A 23,704-nucleotide genomic window follows, 5' to 3' on the forward strand; every position below is an offset into this window, starting at 1 on the left:
CGTTTCCACATTACAACAGTGACTACACTCCAAAAATACTTCATTGGCTGTAAAACGCTTTGAGACGTCTGGTGGTCGTGAAAGGCGCTATATCAATCCAAGTCTTTCTTTTTCCTTTTTCTATTGATTATGAAGCGCACACTTGAGATTGTGTTGATGCTGGTTGCAGTGCAGCAGGTGCCAGCAGGAGGCGGTGCTGGCGGAGGGCGGCTTCCCGGCGGCGGATTGCGGAGCGGACGCCGAGGAATCTCCGGCTCTTAGCAGCGGCCGCGGCCGCACTATGAGGATCCCGTGGCGGCGGGTGGCCTGCTGGCTGATCTTTATCTACTGTTTGTTTTCCATCTACGCAGCTTACCTCGTCTTTTTTAAAGGCCGTAGGGTTTCCAAGGCCCGTGGGCCGGCCGCTGCCCGGGAGCGGAGAAAGGGTAAGAGGAAGCGGCAGCGCCCCGGGCACATTCCCCATTCCCCCGCCGTGTCCGTTCCCACCCCTCTCCCAGTGCCCATCCCCACCCCTCTCCCAGTGCCCATCCCCACCCCTCTCCCAGTGCCCATCCCCACCCCTCTCCCAGTGCCCATCCCCACCCCTCTCCCAGTGCCCATCCCCACCCCCCTCCCAGTGCCCATCCCCACCCCTCTCCCAGTGCCCATCCCCACCCCTCTCCCAGTTCCCATCCCCACCCCTCTCCCAGTGCCCATCCCCACCCCCCTCCCAGTGCCCATCACCCCCTCCCAGTGCCCATCCCCACCCCTCTCCCAGTGCCCATCCCCCCTCTCCCAATGCCCATCCCCACCCCTCTCCCAGTGCCCATCCCCACCCCTCTCCCAGTGCCCATCCCCACCCCTCCCCCAGTGCCCATCCCCACCCCCCTCCCAGTGCCCATCCCCCCCTCCCAGTGCCCATCCCCACCCCTCTCCCAGTGCCCATCCCCCCCCTCCCAGTGCCCATTCTTCCCCCCCCCCCCCCCCCCAGTGCCCATTCCCCAGTGCTCGGTATCCTGTGGCATTCCCACAGTCCTCAGCCTCCAGCCCCAGTCTCCGGTGCTTGTTTCCCCATGCCCAGTCCTCTTGTACTTCTCTCCTGCGCTCAGTTCCCACAGGCCAGGGCATAGTGACCTCTCCATCTCCTTATACATATACATATATGCATTTATATATGTGTGTGATATATATATGTATATGTTCATCCATATGACCAGTAACACAAGCATATTAATGCATTTATTCACCAGACGGGTGCTGTGTTTTCTCACCAAGTTTCAGAATAAAAAGGGGTTTTGCTTCTCCAAAGTGTGTCAGCCATGGGTAGCACCCTTGTCTCTGAGTCAAAAAAGAAAGACTTGCATTTCTATAGCGCCTTTCACAACTTCAGGACGCCCCAAAGCACTTTACAGCCAACAAAGTCATTTTTGAAGTGTATTCACTGTTGTAATGTAGGAAGTCAGGAGTCAGAAGGTTGTGGGTTCAAGTTGGCGGAGTACAGCTAGACTGCATATAAATAAAAGTTGTTCTTGTTGCATATGCCGATTCAAGCGAGACAAGACAAGTCCCATTCTAGAGACTTGAGCACTCCCACTGCAATGCTGAGGGAGTGCTGCACTGTCAGAGGTGATGTCCTTCGGATAAGATGTTAAACCAAGGCTCCATCTGCCCTCTCGGGTGAATGTAAAAGATCCCACGGGACTGTTTGAAGTAGAGCAGGGAAGTCATGGCCAATGTTCCACCTAAGATATGTGGACACGCATCAATCGGGAGGTCCCACACAGGCCGCTCACAACCAATTGATGCTGAAAGATAGCACGTAGCGGCCACGCAGCAAATTTATAGGGACTGCACACGGAAAAAAATTAGAGGGAACATTGGTCCTCACCAATATTTATCCCTCAACCGACATCACTTAAATTACTAAATCGTCTTTTTTTTTTATCACATTCCTACTTGTGAGAGCTTGCTGTGCACAAATTGGCTGCCGCATTTCCTATACCTGTATTACAACAGTGACTACTCTTCAACAGTGCTTCATTGGCTGTAAAACACTTTGGGACGTCCTGAGGTTGTGAATGGTGCTATATAAATGCAAGTCATTTTTCTTCCACTCACTAAATACACTTTTTCCCCCTAGCAAGACTAGAAGAGTTTTAAATTAATACCTTCCCATCTCTGTAATCTCCTCCAGCCCTACAACCCTCCGAGAACTCTGCATTCCTCCAACTTATGTACTTGAAAAGGAAAAAGTTGATGGGCTATGGGGAAAAAGCAAAGGAGTGGGACTATAATTGGATAGCTCTTTCAAAGAGCCATCGGCACAATGGGCCTAATGTCCTCCGCCTGTGCCATGTTAGTCTATGGATCCTCACTCCCTTCGGCCATCATACGCCTTGCTTTCAGCCTCTAGGTCCTAAACTCAGCAATTCCCTCCTTAAACCCCTCCATCTCTCGCAGTTTAAGATGCTCCTTAGAACCTATCTGACCAAGTCCTTGTAATCATCCGTCCTAATATCTCCTCTGGCTCGGTTCACTTTGTGTCTGAATTACGTTTCTGTGAAGCTCTTATGGATGTTTTCCTACGCTATATAAATGCAAGTTGTTTTCTGTTTGCAGGGATCCTAGGGTTACCAACTCTGGTTGGATGTATTCCTGGAGATTTCATTTCATTACCTCCCATAAGAACATAAGAAATAGGAGCAGGAGTAGGCCATTTGTCCCCTCGAGCCTGCTCCTCCATTCAATAAGATCATGGCTGATCTGATCTTGTCCTCGACTCCACTTCCCTGCCCGCTCCCCATAACCCTTTACTCCCTTATCGCTCAAAAAACTGTCTATCTCCGCGTTAAATATAGTCAATGATTGACCCAGCCTCCACAGTTCTCTTAGGCAGAAAATTCCAGACATTTACAACCCTCTGAGAGAAGAAATTCCTTCTTATCTTAGTTTTAAATGGGCAACCCCTTATTCTTAGACGATGTCCCCTAGTTTTAGTTTCCCCTACGAGTGGAAATATCCTCTCTGCATGCACCTTGTCGAGCCCTCTCATTATCTTATAAGTTTCAATAAGATCACCTCTCATTCTTCTGAACTCCAATGTGTATGGGCCCAATCTACTCAACCTATCTTCATGTCAACCCCCTCATCTCCGGAATCAACCTGGTGAACCTTCTCTGAACTGCCTCCAATGCAAGAATATCCTTCCTTAAATACGGAGACCAAAACTGTACGCAGTCTCGTGTCTCCCACCACCCTGCCAGTCGAACAGTCTTTTTCCCCTCCATCTCCTCCAATATCTTTTTATAACTAAAACAAAACTGTTCAAAGAAAATGAAAAAAGAAACACACAATTCTTTTTTTAATGTCTCTATGAATTTTCCTCTGGATTGTTCACAGCAGTGCCCAGGAAATGCATCTTTAATTCCTGAACAATACGGGGACCTACCTACAAATATTGCCACACTCCCAGGAACCACCTGCCAAAGATTAGTTACACTCTCAGGGACCCCCTGCCAATACAGACACATTCCCAAGAACAACTTGCAAGAAAGAAAGAAAAATATGGGTTGCTGGACAGTATTCTGGATTTATCTTTTCCCTAACATTCACTAATTTATCTATTCCCTAACATTTACTAATAAGACTGCATGAGATCATCTCTCGGATGCCTCCTTTCAAGACTGAAAGGCCCAAGTCTGTCCTCATAACTCAGGCCAACATCCCCAGCATCGAAGCATTGACCACGCTCGATCAGCTCCATTGGGCAGGCCACATAGTCCGCATGCCCGATACTAGATTCCCAAAACAAGCGCTCTACTCAGAGCTCCGATACGGCAAGTGAGTCCCAGGTGGGCAGAGGAAATGCTTCAAGGACACCCTCAAAGCCTCCTTGATAAAATGCAGCATCTCCACCGACACCTGGGAATCCCTGGCCCAAGACCGCTCAAAATGGAGGAGGAGCAGCCGGGAAGGCACTGAACACCTCGTGTCTGTTTGTCGGGAGCAAGCAGAAGCCAAGCAGAAGGTGCACACGACAACCCAAGCACCCCATCCACCCGTCCCTTCAACCACCGTCTGCCCCACCTGTGGCAGAGACTGTAGGTCCCGCATTGGACTCGTCAGTCACCTGACACTTCATATTAGTGTGGAAGCAAGACTCCGGGAGACTGCCTAAGAAGAACTCAGAAATCTTGTGGCTTTTCTCTGTCTCCCTTCAATACATGAATGTCTGTCTCCCTTGTGTACCAGTGACTAAAACTGGATACACTACTAAAGGTGCTGGAGAATGGGCCTATATTCTCTGGAGTTTAGTAGAATGAGAGATGATCACATTGAAACGTATAAAAATCTTAGAGCTTGACAGGGTAGATGCTGAGAGGCTGTTACCCCTGACTGGAGAGTTTAGAACCAGAGGTCATAACCTCAGGGTAAGGGGTCGGCCATTTAAGACTGAGATGAGAAATGTCTTCACTCAGAGAGTTGTGAATCTTTGGAATTCTCTGCCCCAGAGGGCTGTGAATGCTCAGTCATTAAGTATATTCAAGACAGAGATCGATAAATTTTTGGACTCTAGGGGAATCAAGGGATATGGAGATAGAGCAGGAAAGTGGAGCTGAGGTCGAAGATCAGCCATGATCTCATTGAATGACAGAGCTGTCTCAGTGGGCCATGTGGTCTACTCCAGCTCCTATTTCTTATGATGTGGTCTGATCAGAGCACTGTAAGTTTGGTCTGACTTGCATTCTACCCGTTTGGGCTCTGTAGTTTACATTCTATTGCCTTTATTGATTGCTGCTCTATATTGGGTAGACAAGTTAGCATCAATTATACTAGGAATCTTTCAACTTCATCGTTGAGTATTTCAACAATATTCATGAAATATATGTCACCTACTTTTATTTCCTATGTGCAATATTTTACACTTGGTCTTAAATTTTATCTACCATTGTTCTGCCCACTTACATGGCAGTAGCTCAGTGGGTAGCACCCTCGCCTCTGAGTCAGAGGGTTGTGGGTTCAAGTTCCACTCCCGGGACCTGAGCAGATAAATCTATTCTGATACTCCAGTGCAGTGCTGAGGGAGTGCTGCACTGTCGGAGGTGCTGTCTTTCGGATGAGACGTTAAAAGCAAGGCCCCCTCTGTTCTCTCAGCTGGATGTAAAATATCCCAGGGCACTATTTCGAAGAAAAGCAGGGGAGTGATCCCCGGTGTCCTGGACAATATTTGTCCCTCAAGCAACATCACTAAAACAGATTACCTGATCATTACCACATTGTTGTTTGTAGGAGCTTACTGTGCGCAAATTAGTTTCCTACATTACAACAGTGACTACACTTCAAAAGTATTTCATTGGCTGTAAAGCACTTTGGGACGTCCGGTAGTTGTGAAAGGCGCTATAGAAATGCAAGACTTTATTTTATTTACTCTGTGATTTCTGGGGGCTGCCTTTGATCCCACTGCCCCTCCTAGTTGGGATTATCAACAAATGAGACTAATTTGCATTGAGTTTCAGAATCCAAGTCTTTGATTTAATTTAGGCCAACAGAAAGTTCTTTTATTCCATAATCTCTCTATTTCATCAGCATTTTTTGCTTTTATTTAATATTTCTAATCTATTTTGTCTTTACCCTGTAAATGTGCTTTCTTGCACTGAACCATCATGTGTATTTTTGGGAGTAGGGCCATCATGGTAACATTTGTGTCAAAAATTGGGTTCAGGAGTCTTTTTTTTTGAACTGATGGAATATATAATGTTTCAGTGTTCAGGTTGGAAGGTAATTTTTAATTGGGTGAATAGGGAACTGGAGCAATTCTGTCTATCACATCTGGAATCCTGGTCAGTCTGAACCACCCAAGCCAAGTTTATCTCTGCTCATAACCAGTGTTCCCTTTAAGCAGCACTCTGGACCTCCCGCGCAGCCAGCTCACCGGCTTGGAATGGACTGCGCCGGCCCTTAAAGGGGCCGGTACCCAAAAAAAATGAATGGAAATTTTGCTCATAACTTCTGCAAATTCGCTGTTAAAGTTACTAAATTGTTTAAAGGAGCAGTCAACCTTTGACCTCCTGCCCTAGCTATTTTCTTCTGGTCTCTTGTCAAATCTGATTGTAATTTCTGTGAATTCCCCTTGCCAGCACCCCTCTGTCTGATGGCATCGTTTTTCTAAAGTGAAAGCCTTCTTTGGCTCACCTTTCTCCTTCCCTAATCTCAGTGATCTTGGTAAGGAACTTTCCTCCAATGCTGCATTAGCAGTACATATTGGTACTGTTTTTTTTTTGAACGTTATGTTACGAAGGAACAATTGCTAGAGTTGCAGTAATCAGAAGGGTGCGGTATTGCTCACATACTTCAGGAAATACCCCAGGCTCTGACTTTACAGGTAGAGACTTTTTGCATCGGGAATGAGTTAGCCAAATTGCCTCTAGCGTTGCATTCGTGCGAGAGACATCTGCAACGTTTGCTTTTGTGGGATAGGGTTACTTATTGATGCAAAGTTAATTCTGGAGACTTGCTCGTTGCTCAGTCGATGGCAGCAGCTGCAGGCTGCAGGCACTTCTGGCTGTGCATACAGGTGGTGGGGACGGGACGGGGCTCAGTTCTGATGCTCCCCTGTGGTCAGAGAGCCCCCTAACCTAGCTGACACATGAAGAATAAGGCAGTCTGCACCTGTGGAAGCCAATCCCAGCACGGAAAGGGGAGAGGAAGAATATTGGCGAGAAAATACATTTTTAAAAATCATAAAGGGGCAGTAGTATATTTATTCTAAACGCAGTCATTTTTCTGGTATAACATTTTCCATTGTTTTGGGAAAAGAATAATGGCCTGTAATTTGCGGTCAGCAGCGAAGCCGAGGCACTCACCACTAGCCCCGGAGAAAGCAGCCCACAGCGATCTTGTGATCTCTGTGGCTAGAAGTTTGCCTTTTCAATTGGTTTCAGCGCTCTGTACTGGGAATTCCCTAGTGCCACACTGCTTTGCATCAACAAGCTGAGCAGCCAATCACATTGCAGAATTCTCACAGGCAGGAAATGAGAAGCTGCTTTTATCCGAACCTTTTAAAAATGTTGTTACAGAGAGCGAAATGACGAGTGGGACTTTCACATGGGAATAAAGAAGCTGAAATATCATGAACAAACTTTTAAGTATTGTTTTAAAAACTTTTTTTTTTAATTGTAATTATCATAATGGAGAAATTTGACAATCCACAAACATAAAAATTATTTTTTCAAGGCCAGAATGCTTGTTTAGCATTAAAATCCCAGTTACACCTAATCCAACAAGGCCTAATGTTTAACGGGGTATTTAACAGCTATATTACCACGGAAAAGCCCAAGTTTTCGTACGTTTCACTGATTTCCCTGGTTACACTGATTGCCGGCTATGGCGGGGCGGGGGGTCCACACCGCAGCCACTATCAGAGCAGTGAATAACTGACCACAACTTCAGGATTTCCGCGTTTTGATGCGCATGCGCTTAACCCTGAAGTTGCGGTCCATTTCAGAGGGGTAATGACAGCAAACGCTGTTAGTTTGCCGTTATTACCCACCGCAAACTCCGGCCCATCGTGTCGTGAGCATCCCGCACGCAGATTTCAGAGTTCTTCAACAGCAAAATAAATTCTTGTTCTCTTTTGTCTATATTTGGATTTACAGACAGTACACTTCCGTGGCAGCGGGTCGAAGAACGCAGGGATTTGCAGCAGTCAGAACAGGACAGTGAGTGGAATCCATGGGAAGAGGATGAGAAGATGGAGAACGCTTTACAGCATAAAGCTCAGTTACAGGGATTTCAGAAACAAATTTTACAAAACCGACCCAAACAGAAGAAGGTGCAGATCTGGGGCAAAGCTGCAATTGGTAAATCCTCTTCGGAACTATTTATATGTTCTATAATATGTCAATACTGTGTTGCATATCAATGGTGCACCGTATATTCCAAATAATTGCAAGTACAGGGCGAATATCTTTTGCAGTACAGGTAATCGTTTTTCACTTTGCACATGTGTGTGCACTTGCTGTGTTTCGACTGCTTTCTGAATAATTCAGCAAAATATCTCAACCTGCAGGAAGGAAGTCATTTTTGTCTTTCACAATAACTTGACTTGAGATCATCATACTGTGTTGTATTGCGCTTCCCGAGCTTATCATTCTATTTTCCTCTGGCTGAGCATATGGGCAGGCAACTTTCCTTCACACCCCTACAGAGCTGGTTAAATCTCTCGTATTGTTCTCTATCCATCTCTTCCTCCCTCTCTCTTCCCATCTCTTTCCCGTATCTCGTTCTCTCCCCTCTTTCGATAGGAGATGCGTGAGAGAAGCCTGAGGTGAGTTATTTAGCTTCCTCTCCCCCTCGCCCTGCCTGGAGAAATCTCCATCTCGTGCATTTGCTGATTGCGTGGTACGGATCAGGGGCGGGCAATTGGGGAACTCTCCAGTCCCGTTCCATACACTACCAACCTGTGGGAGTGTGTGTAGAAATACAAATGCACTGCCCTCTGTATGTGTGTGTTTGAAAATATGTCGGATGGCCTTGCATTGTCATCTGGTGAGTTGCTGAGCTGTGCAAGTCCGAAGGGTCCCTGGTCCGATTCCCAGTCCACGTTGAGTGAATGATCTCAGCTGGAACAGCAGTGGGGGACACTACAGTTAACCTCAACACCCCCTGGATTAGGAAGAGAGGATCCGGTCAAATTCTGCTCCCGGTAACTATCCAGCAACCCTGGATGGGAAGTGCATGCATACGGATGTCAGGTGAGGATAGAACTGGGCTCGGTGGTGATGCTCTCCCATGGTGCTGAAGTCTTCACGAAGCAAGCTCACAAAGAAATAATGATGGTCAAGGAACCAGATGCTAGCCAGTATCCATGGGATGTACCCAAGCAGAAGAGTGCACCTTCTGAATAAGAAGAGTAAAGAAATTACAAGAAAAACAAAACCTATTTTGAAGCATTCTGAGTGGCACGGTATATTAAAATGATTGATGCAATATTTCTTGGGTATTAATCCAGAGGCTCGCTGTCTCTCTATGATAGCTGGAAGGGATTCTCAGTCCAGTTCTCAGTGGGTATGAGTTCACTGCATTAACCTGTTGTCACCTTTCAAAACCACCACAACAAACACCTTACAGGATTGTTAAACACTTGCATGGGATATTAGAGTGTCCTCCTTTGATCAGAGTTTGTACCTTGGAGAATGGAGATCTACCCAGAGGGTGGTGGTCTGGAACTCACTGCCTGAAACAGTGGTAGAGGCAGAAAGCCTCACCACATTTAAAAAATACTTGGATGTGCACTTGGAGTGCTACGGACCAAGAGCTGGAAAGTGGGATTAGGCTGGAAAGCTATTTGTCGGCCGACGCGGACACGATGGGCCGAAATGGCCTCCTTCCGTGCGGTAAATTTCTATGATTCTATGAATGGGATAATGTAGGGTCCCATTTTAAGATTTTACAAACAACTTTCATAAATACATTTGTATCCACAGAAGAAATAATGTGGTTTCGAAACCCCTTCCTGAGGTCGATCATTCAGATTTCTGTACTGATACTGTTGCAGTGTGACTGGTTTTAAGTTCTGCAGATCTAAACCCTTCCTCTTTAAAATAGGACTTTACCTCTGGCAGCATATTCTTGGTGGCCAGCTTACACCAAGTGATGTGACAGCCCACTGGAGAGAAGGGGAACTAAAGGCTGGGAATTTACATTTTAGGTAAAGTTTACCTTTATGTGAACTGCATCTTGTTCTATGTAACGGAGTGAGTTTTATCCAGAGCCGATTCCCAGATACGGTCACGAGATAACGTTCTGTGTGTGTAGTAATCATGCTCACTACCTAAATCTATACCATACCAAAATGGTGGAACACTTAGTAATTGAATACAAACACACTTGTTCTTTGTCCTAATGTTATATTGGAGAAAACCCAGCGCTTTGCATTCAAGAACATAAGAAATAGGAGCAGGAGTAGGCCACCTGGCCCCTCAAGCTTGCTCTGCCATTCAATATCATGGCTGATCTGATCATGGACTCAGCTCCACTTCCCCGCCTGCTCCCCATAACCCTTTATCGCTCAAAAATCTGTCTATCTCCGCCTTAAATATATTCAATGACCCAGTCTCCACAGCCCTCTGGGGCAGAGAATTCCATACATTCACACCCCTCTGAGAGAAGAAATTCCTCCTCCTCTCAGTTTTAAATGGGCGGCCCCTTATTCTGAGACTATGCCCCTAGTTTTAGTTTCCCCTATGTGGAAATATCCTCTTTGCATCCACCTTGTTAAGCTCTCTCATTATCTTATGTTTCAATAAGATCACCTCTCATTCTTCTGAACTCCAATGAGTATAGGCCCAACTTACTCAACCTATCTTCATAAGTCAATCCCCTCATCTCCGGAATCAACCTAGTGAACCTTCTCTGAACAGCCTTCAATGCAAGTATATCCTTCCTTAAATACGGAGACCAAAACTATACGCAGTACTCCAGGTGTGGCCTCACCAATACCCTGTACTGTAGCAGGACTTCTCTGCCTTTATACTCTATCCCCCTTGCAATAAAGGCCAACATTCCATTTGCCTTCTTGAGTACTTGCTGTATCTGCACACTCACTTTTTGTATTTCATGCACAAGGACCCCCAGATCCCTCTGTACTGCAGCACTTTGCAATTTTTCTCCATTTAAATTATAATTTTCTTTTCTATTTTTTCTGCCAAAGTGGATAACCTCAGATTTTCCCACATTATACTGCATCTGCCAAATTTTTGCCCACTCACTTAGCCTGTCTATATCCCTTTGCAGATTTTTTGTGTCCGCCTCACAATTTGCTTTCCCACCTATCTTTGTATCTTCAGCAAACTTGGCTACATTACACTTGGTCCCTTCATCCAAGTCACTAATATAGATTGTAAATAGTTGAGGCCCCAGCACTGATCCCTGCGGCATCCTACTAGTTACTGTTTGCCAACCAGAAAATGACCCATTTATCCCGACTCTGTGAGTTAGCCAATCCTCTATCCATGCTAATACATTACCCCCAACCCCGTGAACTTTTATCTTGTGCATTAACCTTTTATGTGGCACCTTATCGAATGCCTGCTGGAAATCCAAATACACCACATTCACTGGTTTCCCCCTTATCCACCCTACTAGTTACATCCTGAAAGAACTCCAGCAAATTTGTGAAACATGATTTCCCTTTCATAAAACCATGCTGACTCTGCTTGATTGAATTATGCTTTTCCAAATGTCCCGCTACTGCTTCCTTAATAATGGACTCCAGCATTTTCCCAACGACAGATGTTAGGCTAACTGGTCTGTAGTTTCCTGATTTTTGTCTGCCTTCTTTTTTAAATAGGGCGTTACATTTGTGGTTTTCCAATCTGCTGGGGCCGCCCCAGAATCCAGGGAATTTTGGTAGATTACAACAAATGCATCCATTATCTCTGCAGCCACTTCTTAAGACCTGAGGATGTAAGCCCTCTGGTCCCGGGGACTTGTCTACCTTTAGTCCCATTATTTTACCGAGTACTACTTCTTTAGTGATAGTGATTGTATTAAGTTCCTCCCTCCCTATAGCCCCTTGATTATCCACTATTGGGATGTTTTTAGTGTCTTCTACTATGAAGACCGATACAAAATATTTGTTCAACGTCTGCCATTTCGTTGTTCTCCATTATTAATTCCCCAGTCTCATCCTCTAGGGGACCAACATTTACTTTAGCCTCTCTTTTCCTTTTTATGTACCTGTAGAAATTCTGCAAAAACACGAAGGCAGAATATTATCTGAATGGCGGCAGATTAGGAAAAGGGGAGGTGCAATGAGACCTGGGTGTCATGGTTCATCAGTCATTGAAAGTTGGCATGCAAGTACAGCAGGCGGTGAAGAAGGCATATGGTATGTTGGCCTTCATAGCTAGGGGATTTGAGTATAGGAGCAGGGAGGTCTTACTGCAGTTGTACAGGACCTTGGTGAGGCCTCTCCTGGAATATTGTGTTCAGTTTTGGTCTCCTAATCTGAGGAAGGACGTTCTTGCTATTGAGGGAGTGCAACGAAGATTCACCAGACTGATTCCGGGGATGGCAGGACTGACATATGAGGAGAGACTGGATCAACTGTGCCACACAAAAGGTTACTGCAGAAGATAAAGGTACGCGGAGTCAGAGGAAATGTATTAGCATGGATAGAGAATTGGCTAACTAACAGAAAACAGAGAGCCAGGATAAATGGGCCCTTTTCAGGTTAGAAATCGGTGGTTAGTGGTGTGCCACAGGGATCGTTGCTGGGACCACAACTGTTTACAATATACATAGATGACCTGGAAGAGGGGACAGAGTGTAGTGTAACAAAATTTGCAGATGACACAAAGATTAGTGGAAAAGCGGGTTGTGTGGAGGACACAGAGAGGCTTCAAAGCGATTTAGATAGGTTAAGCGAATGGGCTATGGTTTGGCAGATGGAATACAATGTCGGAAAATGTGAGGTCATCCACCTTGGGGGGAAAAAAAACAGTAAAAGGGAATATTATTTGAATGGGGAGAAATTACAACATGCTGCGGTGCAGAGGGACCTGGGGGTCCTTGTGTATGAATCCCAAAAAGTTAGTTTGCAGATGCAGCAGGTAATCAGGAAGGCGAATGGAATGTTGGCCTTCATTGTGAGAGGGATGGAGTACAAAAGCAGGGAGGTCTTGCTGCAACTGTACAGGGTATTGGTGAGGCCGCACCTGGAGTACTGTGTGCAGTTTTGGTCACCTTACTTAAGGAAGGATATACTAGCTTTGGAAGGGGTACAGAGACGATTCACTAGGCTGATTCCGGAGATGAGGGGGTTACCTTATGATGATAGATTGAGTAGACTGGGTCTTTACTCGTTGGAGGATGAGGGGTGATTTAATAGAAACATTTAAAATAATGAAAGGGATAGACAAGATAGAGGAAGAGAGGTTGTTTCCACTGGTCGGGGAGACTAGAACTAGGGGGCACAGCCTCAAAATACGGGGGAGCCAATTTAAAACCGAGTTGAGAAGGAATTTCTTCTCCCAGAGGGTTGTGAATCTGTGGAATTCTCTGCCCAAGGAAGCAGTTGAGGCTAGCTCATTGAATGTATTCAAATCACAGATAGATAGATTTTTAACCAATAAGGGAATTAAGGAATATGGGGAGCGGGCAGGTAAGTGGAGCTGAGTCCACGGCCAGATCAGCCATGATCTTATTGAATGGCGGAGCAGGCTTGAGGGGCTAGATGGCCTACTCCTGTTCCTAATTCTTATGTTCTTATGTTTTATACACTGGAGTTTAGAAGGATGAGAGGGGATCTCATAGAAACATATAAGATTCTGACGGGACTGGACAAGTTAGATGCGGGAAGAATGTTCCCGATATTGGGGAAGTCCAGAACCAGGGGACACAGTCTTAGGATAAGGGGTAGGCCATTTAGGACTGAGATGAGGAGAAACTTCTTAACTCAGAGAGTTGTAACCTGTGGAATTCCCTGCCGCAGAGAGTTGTTGATGCCAGTTCATTGGATCTATTCAAGAGGGAGTTAGATATGATCCCTGCGGCTAAGGGGATCAAGGGTATGGAGAGAAAACAGGAAAGGGATACTGAGGGAATGATCAGCCATGATCTTATTGAATGGTGGTGCAGGCTCGAAGGGCCGAATAGCCTTCTCCTTCATCTATTTTCTATGTTTCTTACTATTTGTTTTTATATTCCGTGCTAGTTTACTTTCATAATCTATCTTCCCTCTGTCAATTTTTTTAGTCATTCTTTACTGGAAACTTTACTAAGTTTCCCAATTCTCTGGCCTCTCACTTGTCTTGGCCACATTGTATGCCCTTGTTTTCAATTTGATACCATCCCTTATTTCCTTAGTTAGCCACGGATGGTTATCCCTTTTCTTACAGTCTTTCCTTCTCATTTTTGTTGCGAGTTATGAAATATCTCCTTAAATATCTTCCACTGCTCATCAACCATCCCATACTTTAATCTATTTTTCCAGTCCCAGTTTAAGAACATTTGAATTAGGAGCAGGAGTCGGCCATACCGCCCCTGGAGCCTGCTGCAACATTCCATAGGATCATGGCTGATCTTCGACCTCAACTCCACTTTCCCGCTCAATCTTCATATCCCTTGATTCCTCTAGAGTCCAAAATCTATTTCAGCCTTGAATAGGCTCAATGACTCAGCATCCACAGCCCTTCGGGGTAGAGAATTCCAAAGATTCCCAACCCTCTTGAGTGAAGAAATTCCTCCTCATCTTGGTCTAAAATAGCCAAACCCTTATCCTAAGACTCTGCCCCCTAGTTCTCGACTTTCCAGCCACGGAAAACAGCCTCTCAGTATCTACACTCCTCAGAATCCTATATGTTTCAATGAATCACCCCTCATTTTTCTAAAGTCCAGAGAGTATAGGGTTTATGGGGAAATGGATAGAAAGAAAGAGGGGATAGGCAGAAGGCACTAATATCTAAATATTTAACAATCAATAAAAGAAGGAATAGTGCCAAATGTAATTCCTATCATTAAAAAGGGAGATATAACTAATCCAGGAAAGTATAAACCAGTTAGCTTAACATCAGTGCTGGGAAAGATACGATCATCTTTGCTAAAAGATCGGTTAACAAAACACCTGACTATCTTGTGTGCAAAGTGCTTTACATTAAAGTACTCCTCTCTCTTTTCCACCTTGCTTCATGTTCTTTAATTTCCTCAGCACCTTCCATTACATCTGTGTATTAGAAACTTTATTTTATGAATGATGAATATTTAGTGTAAAATTAAATGGATTTGGAATTACGGGAATATATTTCTGTGCATGGTATATTCTTGGGAGAAGTTGATGATAAACACTTTAGTACCTAGATTGCTGTGTAATAATGAAAATGGTTCAGTTATTGTTATAATTTAATTCATTGTTTGACTTGATTGCTGAAGTAGTTCTCCTTAGAGCGGAGAAGGCCAAGGGAAGATTTAATAGAGATGTTCAACATTATGAATAGTTTTGATGGAGTAAGTAAGGAGAAAACTGTTTCCATTGGCTGGAGGGTCGGTAACCAGAGGATACAGATTGAAGATAAAAACAGAAAATGCTAGAAATACTCAGCAGGTCAGGCAGCATCTGTGGAGAAAGAAACAGAGTTAATGTTTCAGGTCAGTGACCTTTCGGTCATCAACGTTAATGATTTATTTCCACAGATGCTGAGTATTTCTAGTATTTTCTGCTTCTATCTTAAATCTGCATCCACAGTATTTTGCTTCTGTCACAGATTTAAGGTAATTGGCGAAAGAAGCAGAGGGGCGATGAAGCGAAATTTTTTAAGCAGCAAGTTGTTATAAGAACATAAGAAATAGGAGCAGGAGTGTGCCATACGGCCCCTCGAGCCTGCTCCACCATTTAATACGATCATGGCTGATCCGATCATGGGCTCGGGTCCACTTCCCTGCCCACTCCCCATAACCCCTTATCGGTTAAGAAACTGTCTATCTCTGTCTTAAATTTATTCAATATCACAGCTTCCACAGTTCTCTGAGGCAGCAAATTCCACAGATTTACAACCCTCTGAGAGAAGAAATTCCTCCTTATCTCAGTTTTAAATCTTATTCTAAGATTATGCCCCCTAGTTCTCGTCTCCCCATCAGTGGAAACATCCTCTCTGCATCCACCTTGTCAAACCCCCTCATAATCTTATACGTTTCGATAAGATCACCTCTCATTCTTCTGAATTCCAATGAGTAGAGGCCCAACTTACTCAACCTTTCCTCATAAGTCAACCCCCTCATCCTCGGAATCAACCGAGTGAACCTTCTCTGAACTGCCTCTAAAGCACGTATATCCTTTCGTAAATATGGAAACCAAAACTGCATGCAGTATTCCAGGTGTGGCCTCACTAATACCCTGTATAACTGTAGCAAGACTTCTCTGCTTTTATACTCCATTCCCTTTGCAATAAAGGCCAAGATTCCATTGGCCTTCATGATCACTTGCTGTACCTGCATACTAAACTTTTGTGTTTCATGCACACGTATCCCAGGTCCCACTATACTGCAGCACTTTGCAATCTTTCTCCATTTAAATAATAACTTGTTCTTGGATTTTTTTTTGCCAAAGTGCATGACCTCACACTTTCCAACATTATACTCCATCTGCCAAAGAATGCGCTGTATGAAAGGGTGGTGGAAGCAGATTCAATAGTAACTTTCAAAAAGGAATTGGATATTTGAAAATGAAAAAAAAATGCAGGGCTATGGGGAAAGAACTGGGGAGTGGGGCGAATTGGATAGCTCTTTCAGAGAGCCTCCCTCTGCGCTCTATGATTCTATGATTGATAAAACAATACATTGGCCTCGATTGATAATGAAACATGTGAGTGCATTTCCTAATTGTTAAAGTCTTGCTCTGAACATTTTTGGATGGCACTGTAGGTTGGCATATGCAGTTTCACATACCATACTTTCACTTTCTCTTCTTCAGATTCTACACTGGTCCCGCTGTGGTCCCTGGACACATCCCGCTTGACACTGAGACGCTGGTGCTTGTGCTGAATGGCAGAGAGGAAGGAAAGATAAAGTTTGCCACCCAGTGGCTGCACTATGTACAGACACTTCTCCAGACACACAAACTACAACATGTAGCTGTAGTTCTGCTTGGCAGTGAGGAGTGCAATAATGACTGGATTGAGCCCCACCTTAGTAAACATGGCGGATTCATCGATTTGCTTTTTCTAGTGTATGACAGCCCTTGGGTAAATGAAGAGGATGTTTACCAGTGGCCGCTAGGAGTGGCAACGTAAGTAGAGTGTCAACTTGTGGTATGCTCCTGTGCACCAACTGTACATTTCTTTTTCTAATTTTGTACGCATTACCTTATCTACATGTTGCCCCTCAGCGACATCATCCGAAAACACAGCATCAATTTCCACATGCATGCTGACGACACCCAGCTCCTCTCTCGACCTATCCACTATCTCTAATTTGTCACACTGCTGGTTCGACATACAGTACTGAATGAGCAGAAATTTCCTCCAAATAACTATTGGGTCACAGTCACGCCCCCAAACTCTGTTCCCTAGCCACCGACTGCATCCCTCTCCCTGGCAACTGTCTGAGGCTGAACCAGACTGTTTGCAACCTTGGTGTCATATTTGACCCCAACGTGAGCTTCTGACCACCTACCTGCTCTTATCACCAAGGCCACATACTTACATCTCTGTAACATCGCCTGACTCCACCCCTGCCTCAGCTCATCTGCTGCTGAAACCCTCATCCATGCTTTCGTTACCTCTATACTTGACTACGCCAACACTCTCCTGGCCAGCATCCCATCTTCCACCCTCCATAAACTTGAACTCATCCAAAACTCTGCTGTCCGTATCCTAACTCACACCAAGTCCCGCTCACCCATCACCCCTGTGCTCCTGGACCTACATTGACTCCTGGTCCGGCCTCAATTTAAAATTCTCATCCTTGTTTTTAAATCACTCCCTATCTCTGTAACCTCCTCCAGCCCCACAACCTTCCAGGATCTCTGCGCTCCTCCAACTCTGGCCTCTTGAGCACCCCTGATTTTAATTGCTCCACCATTGCCGGCCGTGCCTTCAGCTGCCTTGGCCTTAAGCTCTGGAACTCCCTCCCTAAACTTTTCCATCTCAGCCTTGTAAAGCACTCGTAGGTTTACATGAGTGCTTTTCATATAAACAAGGTATTTCCATTCTGACTCTAGAGAATATATTAAAACCAGCTCAAAGTTATTCTCTTTCCTATGGAAACTGTCATAATATAGAAACACAGAAAATAGGAGCAGTAGTAGGCCATTCGAGTCTGCACCGCCATTCAATATGATCATTGCTGATCCTCTATCTCGACACCATATTCCCGCTTTTTCCCCATACCCTTTGATGCCTGTTGTTTCTAGAAATCTTATCTATCTCCCTCTTAAATATCATTCAATGACTTGGCCTCCACAGCCTTCTGTGGTAGAGAATTCCACAGGTTCACCACCCCCTGAGTGAAAATATTTCTCCTCATCTCGGTCCTAAATTTCCTACCTCGTATCCTGAGACTGTGACCCCTTGTTCTAGACTTCCCAGCCAGGGAAAACATCCTCCCCGCATCCAGTTTATCCAACCCAGTCAGAATTTTATATGTCTCAATGAGATCCCCTCTCATTCTTCTAAACTCTAGTGAATACAGGAATCTCTCCTCATACAACAATTCTGCCATCCCAGGAATCAGCCTGGTGAACCTTCGCTGCACTCCCTCTATGGCAAGTATATCCTTTCTTAGGTAAGGAGACCAAAACTGCACATAATACTTCAGGTGCGGTCTCACCAAGGCCCTGTATAACTGTAGTAAGACATCCTTACTCCTGTACTCAAATCCTCTTGCAATGAAGGCCAACATACCATTTGCCTTCCTAACTGCTTGCTGCACCTGCATGTTTGCTTTCAATGACTGGTGTATAAGGACACCCAGGTCCCACTGGACATCGACACTTCCCAAGCCATCACCATTTAAATAATACTTTGTCCTTATGTTTTTCCTGCCAAAGTGGATAACTTCACATTTATCCACATTATACTGCATCTGCCATGTGTTTGCCCACTCACTCAACCTATTTAAATCGCCTTGCAGCGTCTTTGCATCCTCCTCACAATCCCACCTAGTTTTGTGTGGTCAGCAAACTTGGAAATATTACATTTGGTTCTCTCATCCAAATCATTTATATATATATATATATTATATATAGTGAATAGCTGGGGCCCAAGCACTGATCCCTGTGGTACCCCACTAGTCACTACCCGCCACCACAAAAAAGACCCGTTTATTCCTACTCTCTCTTTCCTGTCAGTTAACCAATTTTCAATCCATGCCAGTATATTATCCCCAATCCTATGTGCTTTAATTTTGCACACTAACCTCTGATGTGGGACTTTATCAAAGGCCTTCTGAAAATCCAAATACACTACATCCACTCGTTCTCCCTTATCTATTCTATCAGTTACATCCTCAAAAAACTCCAGTAGGTTTGTCAAACATGATTTTCCTTTCATAAATCCATGTTGACTTTGTTTAATCCCATTGATATTATCTAAGTGCGCCGTTATCACATCCTCTATAATAGACTCCAGCATTTTCCCTACTACTGATGTCAGGCTAACCAGTCTGTAGTTCTCTGTTTCTCCTTTTTTCAATAGTGGGGTTACATTTGCCACCCTCCAATCTGCAGGAACTGTTCCATAATCTATAGAATTTTGGAAGATGACAACCAATGCATCTACTATTTCCATGGCTATCTCTTTTAGTACTCTGGGGTGCAGATCATCAGGCCCTGGGGATTTATCTGCCTTCAGCCCCATTAGTTTTTCCAGCACTATTTTCTTACTAATAATCATTTCCTTTAATTCCTCTTGCTCAGTAGACCCTTGGTTGCCTAACATTTCTGGGACGTTATTTGTGTCCTCTTCCGTGAAGACAGAACCGAAGTATTTATTTAATTGTTCTGCCATTTCCTTGTTCCCCATTACAAATTCTCCCGTTTCTGTCTGTAAAGGACCTACATTTGCCCACACTAATCTTTTTCTTTTAACGTACTTGTAGAAACTTTTGCAGTCAGTTTTTATGTTTCTTGCAAGTTTACTCTCAGACTCTATTTTTCCCCTCTTAATCAATCTCTTGGTCCTTTTTTGCTGAATTCTAAACTGCTCCCAATCCTCCGGCTTGCTACTTCCCTTCTTTCCACCCCTAAGAGAAATATAAATTTGACAAGTTTCAGAACGTGCTCTAAATCCGCTCTTTCAAATTATGAGACAGTGTGATTGTTTAAATTGCACTAAGCTGCAAAACTGCATTTGTTTTCATTAATGTTAAAATGGAGGTGCCGCTAAATTAACTTTCACGCTTATTCTGATACTATTCTTGCAGTCTTCAATGATTTATTTGAAACAATGTCAGATGTGAAACAGAGTTAGCTGACTTTCCGTATCACTTGCCACATTGCAGAAGCACTTTAAATCCTGGCTGCACAGCAGCTGAAGAATAAGTAGAATATCAGGCAGGGTGACGATGCATTACTGATGCCCTTTCACTGGTGAATGTGCTGCACCATCACTGGTGCAGTATCCTATAGTTAACCTTGAAGTGATGGAATACCAGTAGCTGACGACTACGATCTTGTTCATTGTATCTTGCATCCAAAGAGGAGCTTTGGGGACTTAGCAAATGATTAAATATGTAGGACTCCTTTCAAGCAGTCTTATCAGAATTCAGTGTGCTCCAGAAAGCCGATGGACTTCATTTTAGTTGCAGTCAAATTGTACTTTATCACTCTTAAAGAATGCCTAAAATAATCGGCATATAGCATTGAGGACATAGAAATTGCTTTACCTCTCACTTTCTTTTATACTGGGCTTCAGAAGAAAACGCATTGCTTGGAAACATAATACTTTTTGACACAAATGGTGCACAAGAAACAAGTGCAACTGTAGCTTGTTCAAATTATCTCCAATTTACCATATTACAAAGTATTGCAAAGTATTTACAGCACAGAAACAGGCCATTCGGCCCAATGGGTCCATGCTGGTGTTTATGCTCCACACGCGCCTCCTCCCACCCCTCTTCATCTAACCCTGTCAATATATCCTTCTATTCCTTTCATTCTCATGTGCTTATGTAGCTTCCCCCTTAAATGCATCTATACTATTCACCTCAACAACTCCCTGTGGTAGCGAGTTCCACATTCCATCCACTCTCTGGGTAAGGAAGTTTCCCCTGAATTCCTTATTGGATTTATCAGTGACTACCTTGTAGATATGGCCTCTAGTTCTGGTCTCACCCGCAAGTAGAAACATCTTTTCCTACCCCATTGAACCCTTTCATAATCTTGAAGACCTCTCCCAGGTCACCCCTCAGTCTTTTTTCCCAGAGAAACGAGCCCCAGCCTATTGAATCTTTCCTCATGGGTATAATCTCTCAGTTCATTTATCATTCCAGATATGATTAACTTGGCTTATTAGACGCTGTGCCAGAGTATTAGGGTGCAGTGTTCATACATACCCCAAATAGAGTTAGATCTCTACCCTCTTTAATGGGAAATGCCAAACGGAGGCTGGGCATCAGTGCAAAAGCTGGAGGGCAAGTCCGCACCACCCTGGCCCCTCTCGCATCTGGTGGCTTGCTCGCCCGACATTGGCAAAGGAGTAGGGGCAGGTTCCTGTCTTGCTTGCCCTGTTGTCGGCGAGTGGCTTGTGAAATGTGGAGGATACCTCAAAAGGAGGGAAATGCATTCTAAAAATGGAACAAAAGTGATCCATCTACTGTGCTGTTTAAAAATGCAGTAAAAATGCACAATACTCTATTGCGGAAGATGACATGATTGTATAGCATGTTGGAACTAAGGCGAGGCTGTTGTCATGAAGTGGCAAGAGCTGTGCTTGTGTCTCTGGTTCACTTTCTAATGATTTTTCTCTCATTTTTATTTTAGTTGGGGGGCATTGTTCCGTTAGCTGCGCAGGCACGCAAAGCTCCTGGGAACCCCTAGCCGGCTTGCCTGCTTTTCAATGTAAAAACCATGCATGCGCGGTGTTTTGACTGGCCCGTGCATCTCCTTAAAGGGGCCACACCAGGGTCAAAAACAATTACAGCGAACATTGGTGCACGATCTTTTAAACTGGCTCATTCAAATTCATGTGCAGCTTCTCCAATGTAAAAGCCCGCGAGTGGCCTGAGCGGGAGCCCCCAGACCGCTGCACGGCCGTGCAGCTTAGCGGGATCGTTGGTCCCTCCCCTCAGTATCTGGGTTCCCCCACGCTCCATTGTAATGGGAGATGCTAAGCCTCAATGGCAACACTCCCTCCCATTCCCAGCACAAAATAAAAGTGAGAGAAGCACGATTAACAAAGAGCATTCATTCCCGAAAAACCCGTCAGCAGGCACAGCTGATCAGTTACTGAGAGATTTTTAAAAACAACTCAACTGGCGGCTCTCACAGCTGCAGAACATCTGGCCGACGCATGCCTCTGACCTCCGGCAGTGCCCCTCTCACCTTCCAGTCGGGATCTGTCTCCGGACTCCACGGTGTCTTCTGACTGCAGAGAGAGCAAGCTCTGACACTATCTAATTACCAGTTAAGTAAAATGAACAAAACGCACCTCATGGGGGAAGGAAAAAGCGTGCTTGAATTTCAACTGAGTTTAAATTTGACCTTTAGAGACTCCGGGAGTCCAGCACTCCATGTAGCCAGGTAGCCAATTAAGCACGTTATATAAATGTTATCACAGCAAACAGGAACTTTGTGGATCAAAACATCATATGTTCCAAGGAAGATCTAATAATTACACTGTAATTCTTATTTCAGCTACAGAAACTTCCCAATTGTGGATCTCAACAACCTAATGTTGCATTCTTCAAGGCCATACTTGTGTAACTTCCTCGGAACTGTCTACAAGGGCTCCTCCAGAGAAATCTTGCTCGATGTATTCAAACAGGAAAGACTCAATACAATGTGTCTTATCTCAGTTAGAGAACAGTAGGTCTTTTTCTTTGTGTACCTCATTCTGCTTTTAAATGGCAACTAAATAGCTTTTAGTAACTTTTTTTTTTCTGATGCGTTCAGTAATATAGAGACAATACTCTTGTGTTGCCGTCAGGATTTCTGGGAAGGGGCCTGAGCCTGGGAAGATGAAGGACTCTGCTCAAGGTTTTGTGTAAAGCAAGCCATTCAGCAATAGGGAGGGAGCAGTGTGAACATATGTATGTTCACTAATATATTACAGGAGGAGCATGGGCAGGGAAAGATCAACATGTATTGGGGCTGGGCGTTACAGGAATAGCAGCTGTCAAAACCTAACCGTGCTTCACTTCAGGTAGCTCCATACTGAGGCAAGCAGGATAGAAGAAAGAAAGACTTGCACTTATATAGCGCTATTCACGACCTCAGGACGCCCCAATGAAGTACCTTTTGAAGTGTATTTATTGTTGTAATGTGGAGAAATGTGGCAGCCAGTTTGTGCAAAGCAAGCTCCCACAAACAGAAATCTGATAATGACCAGATAATCTGTGTTAGTGATGTTGCTTTGAGGGATAAATGTTGGCAGGACACCTGGGAGAACTCCCCTGCTCTTCTTCAAAATAGTGCCGTGGGATCTTTAATGTCCACCTGAGAGGGCAGACGGGGCCTCGGTTTAACGTCTCATCCAAAAGGCGGCACCGGGAGTTCCAGCCTAGATTTTTGTGCTCCAGTCTCTGGAGTGAGACTTGAACCCACGACCTTCGGACTTTGAGGCGAGAGTGCGACCAACCAAGCCCCAGCTGAGCCTGTGGTAGGAAGGAGATGGGAGCACAGAGGCTGGTTCCGGAAGTGGGCCAGGAATTGAGCAACACAGAGTCTGTAAGTCAACATATACCAAGAGCAGCTGGGGGTTGGCAGAAGCGATGCACACAGTTTTTGTTAAAAGTACTCAGCTGACATTCACACGTACACGTTACAGCAGGGGTCACTAATTCACAACCAGGAGAAGGAACCCTCGTCAACCTTTTTGGTTTAAACTGAACTGAGTGGATGTGGAAAGGGTCTAATAACTCACGGTGCCTCCTTCTACCTCTTCTCCCTACTACCGTCCCCATATAATGTGACTTTAAGCGAAGGAGATATAAACAGTGTAAAAATATATTAAAATCCCCACAATAGACACATACACAATTCCTATACACTTTCTGCCTTCAGTGCCACCTT

General features: G+C 44.6%; 1 protein-coding gene across 1 annotated transcript in view; it reads left to right on the forward strand.

The window, feature by feature from the left end:
* Nucleotides 1-205: 205 nt before the first annotated feature.
* The window catches only part of rxylt1 (ribitol xylosyltransferase 1), a 29,218-nt gene continuing 5,719 nt past the window's right edge, over nt 206-23,704 (forward strand). The window contains exons 1-5 of the mRNA XM_070901601.1: nt 206-425; nt 7,635-7,838; nt 9,586-9,688; nt 16,448-16,762; nt 22,328-22,498. Coding sequence (XP_070757702.1) covers nt 281-425; nt 7,635-7,838; nt 9,586-9,688; nt 16,448-16,762; nt 22,328-22,498 — 938 coding nt within the window. The 5' untranslated portion in view covers nt 206-280. The remainder of the gene's footprint in view (nt 426-7,634; nt 7,839-9,585; nt 9,689-16,447; nt 16,763-22,327; nt 22,499-23,704) is intronic.

This window comes from Pristiophorus japonicus, chromosome 15 (genome assembly GCF_044704955.1).
Source record: "Pristiophorus japonicus isolate sPriJap1 chromosome 15, sPriJap1.hap1, whole genome shotgun sequence".
NCBI classification, from domain to species: Eukaryota; Metazoa; Chordata; class Chondrichthyes; family Pristiophoridae; genus Pristiophorus; species Pristiophorus japonicus.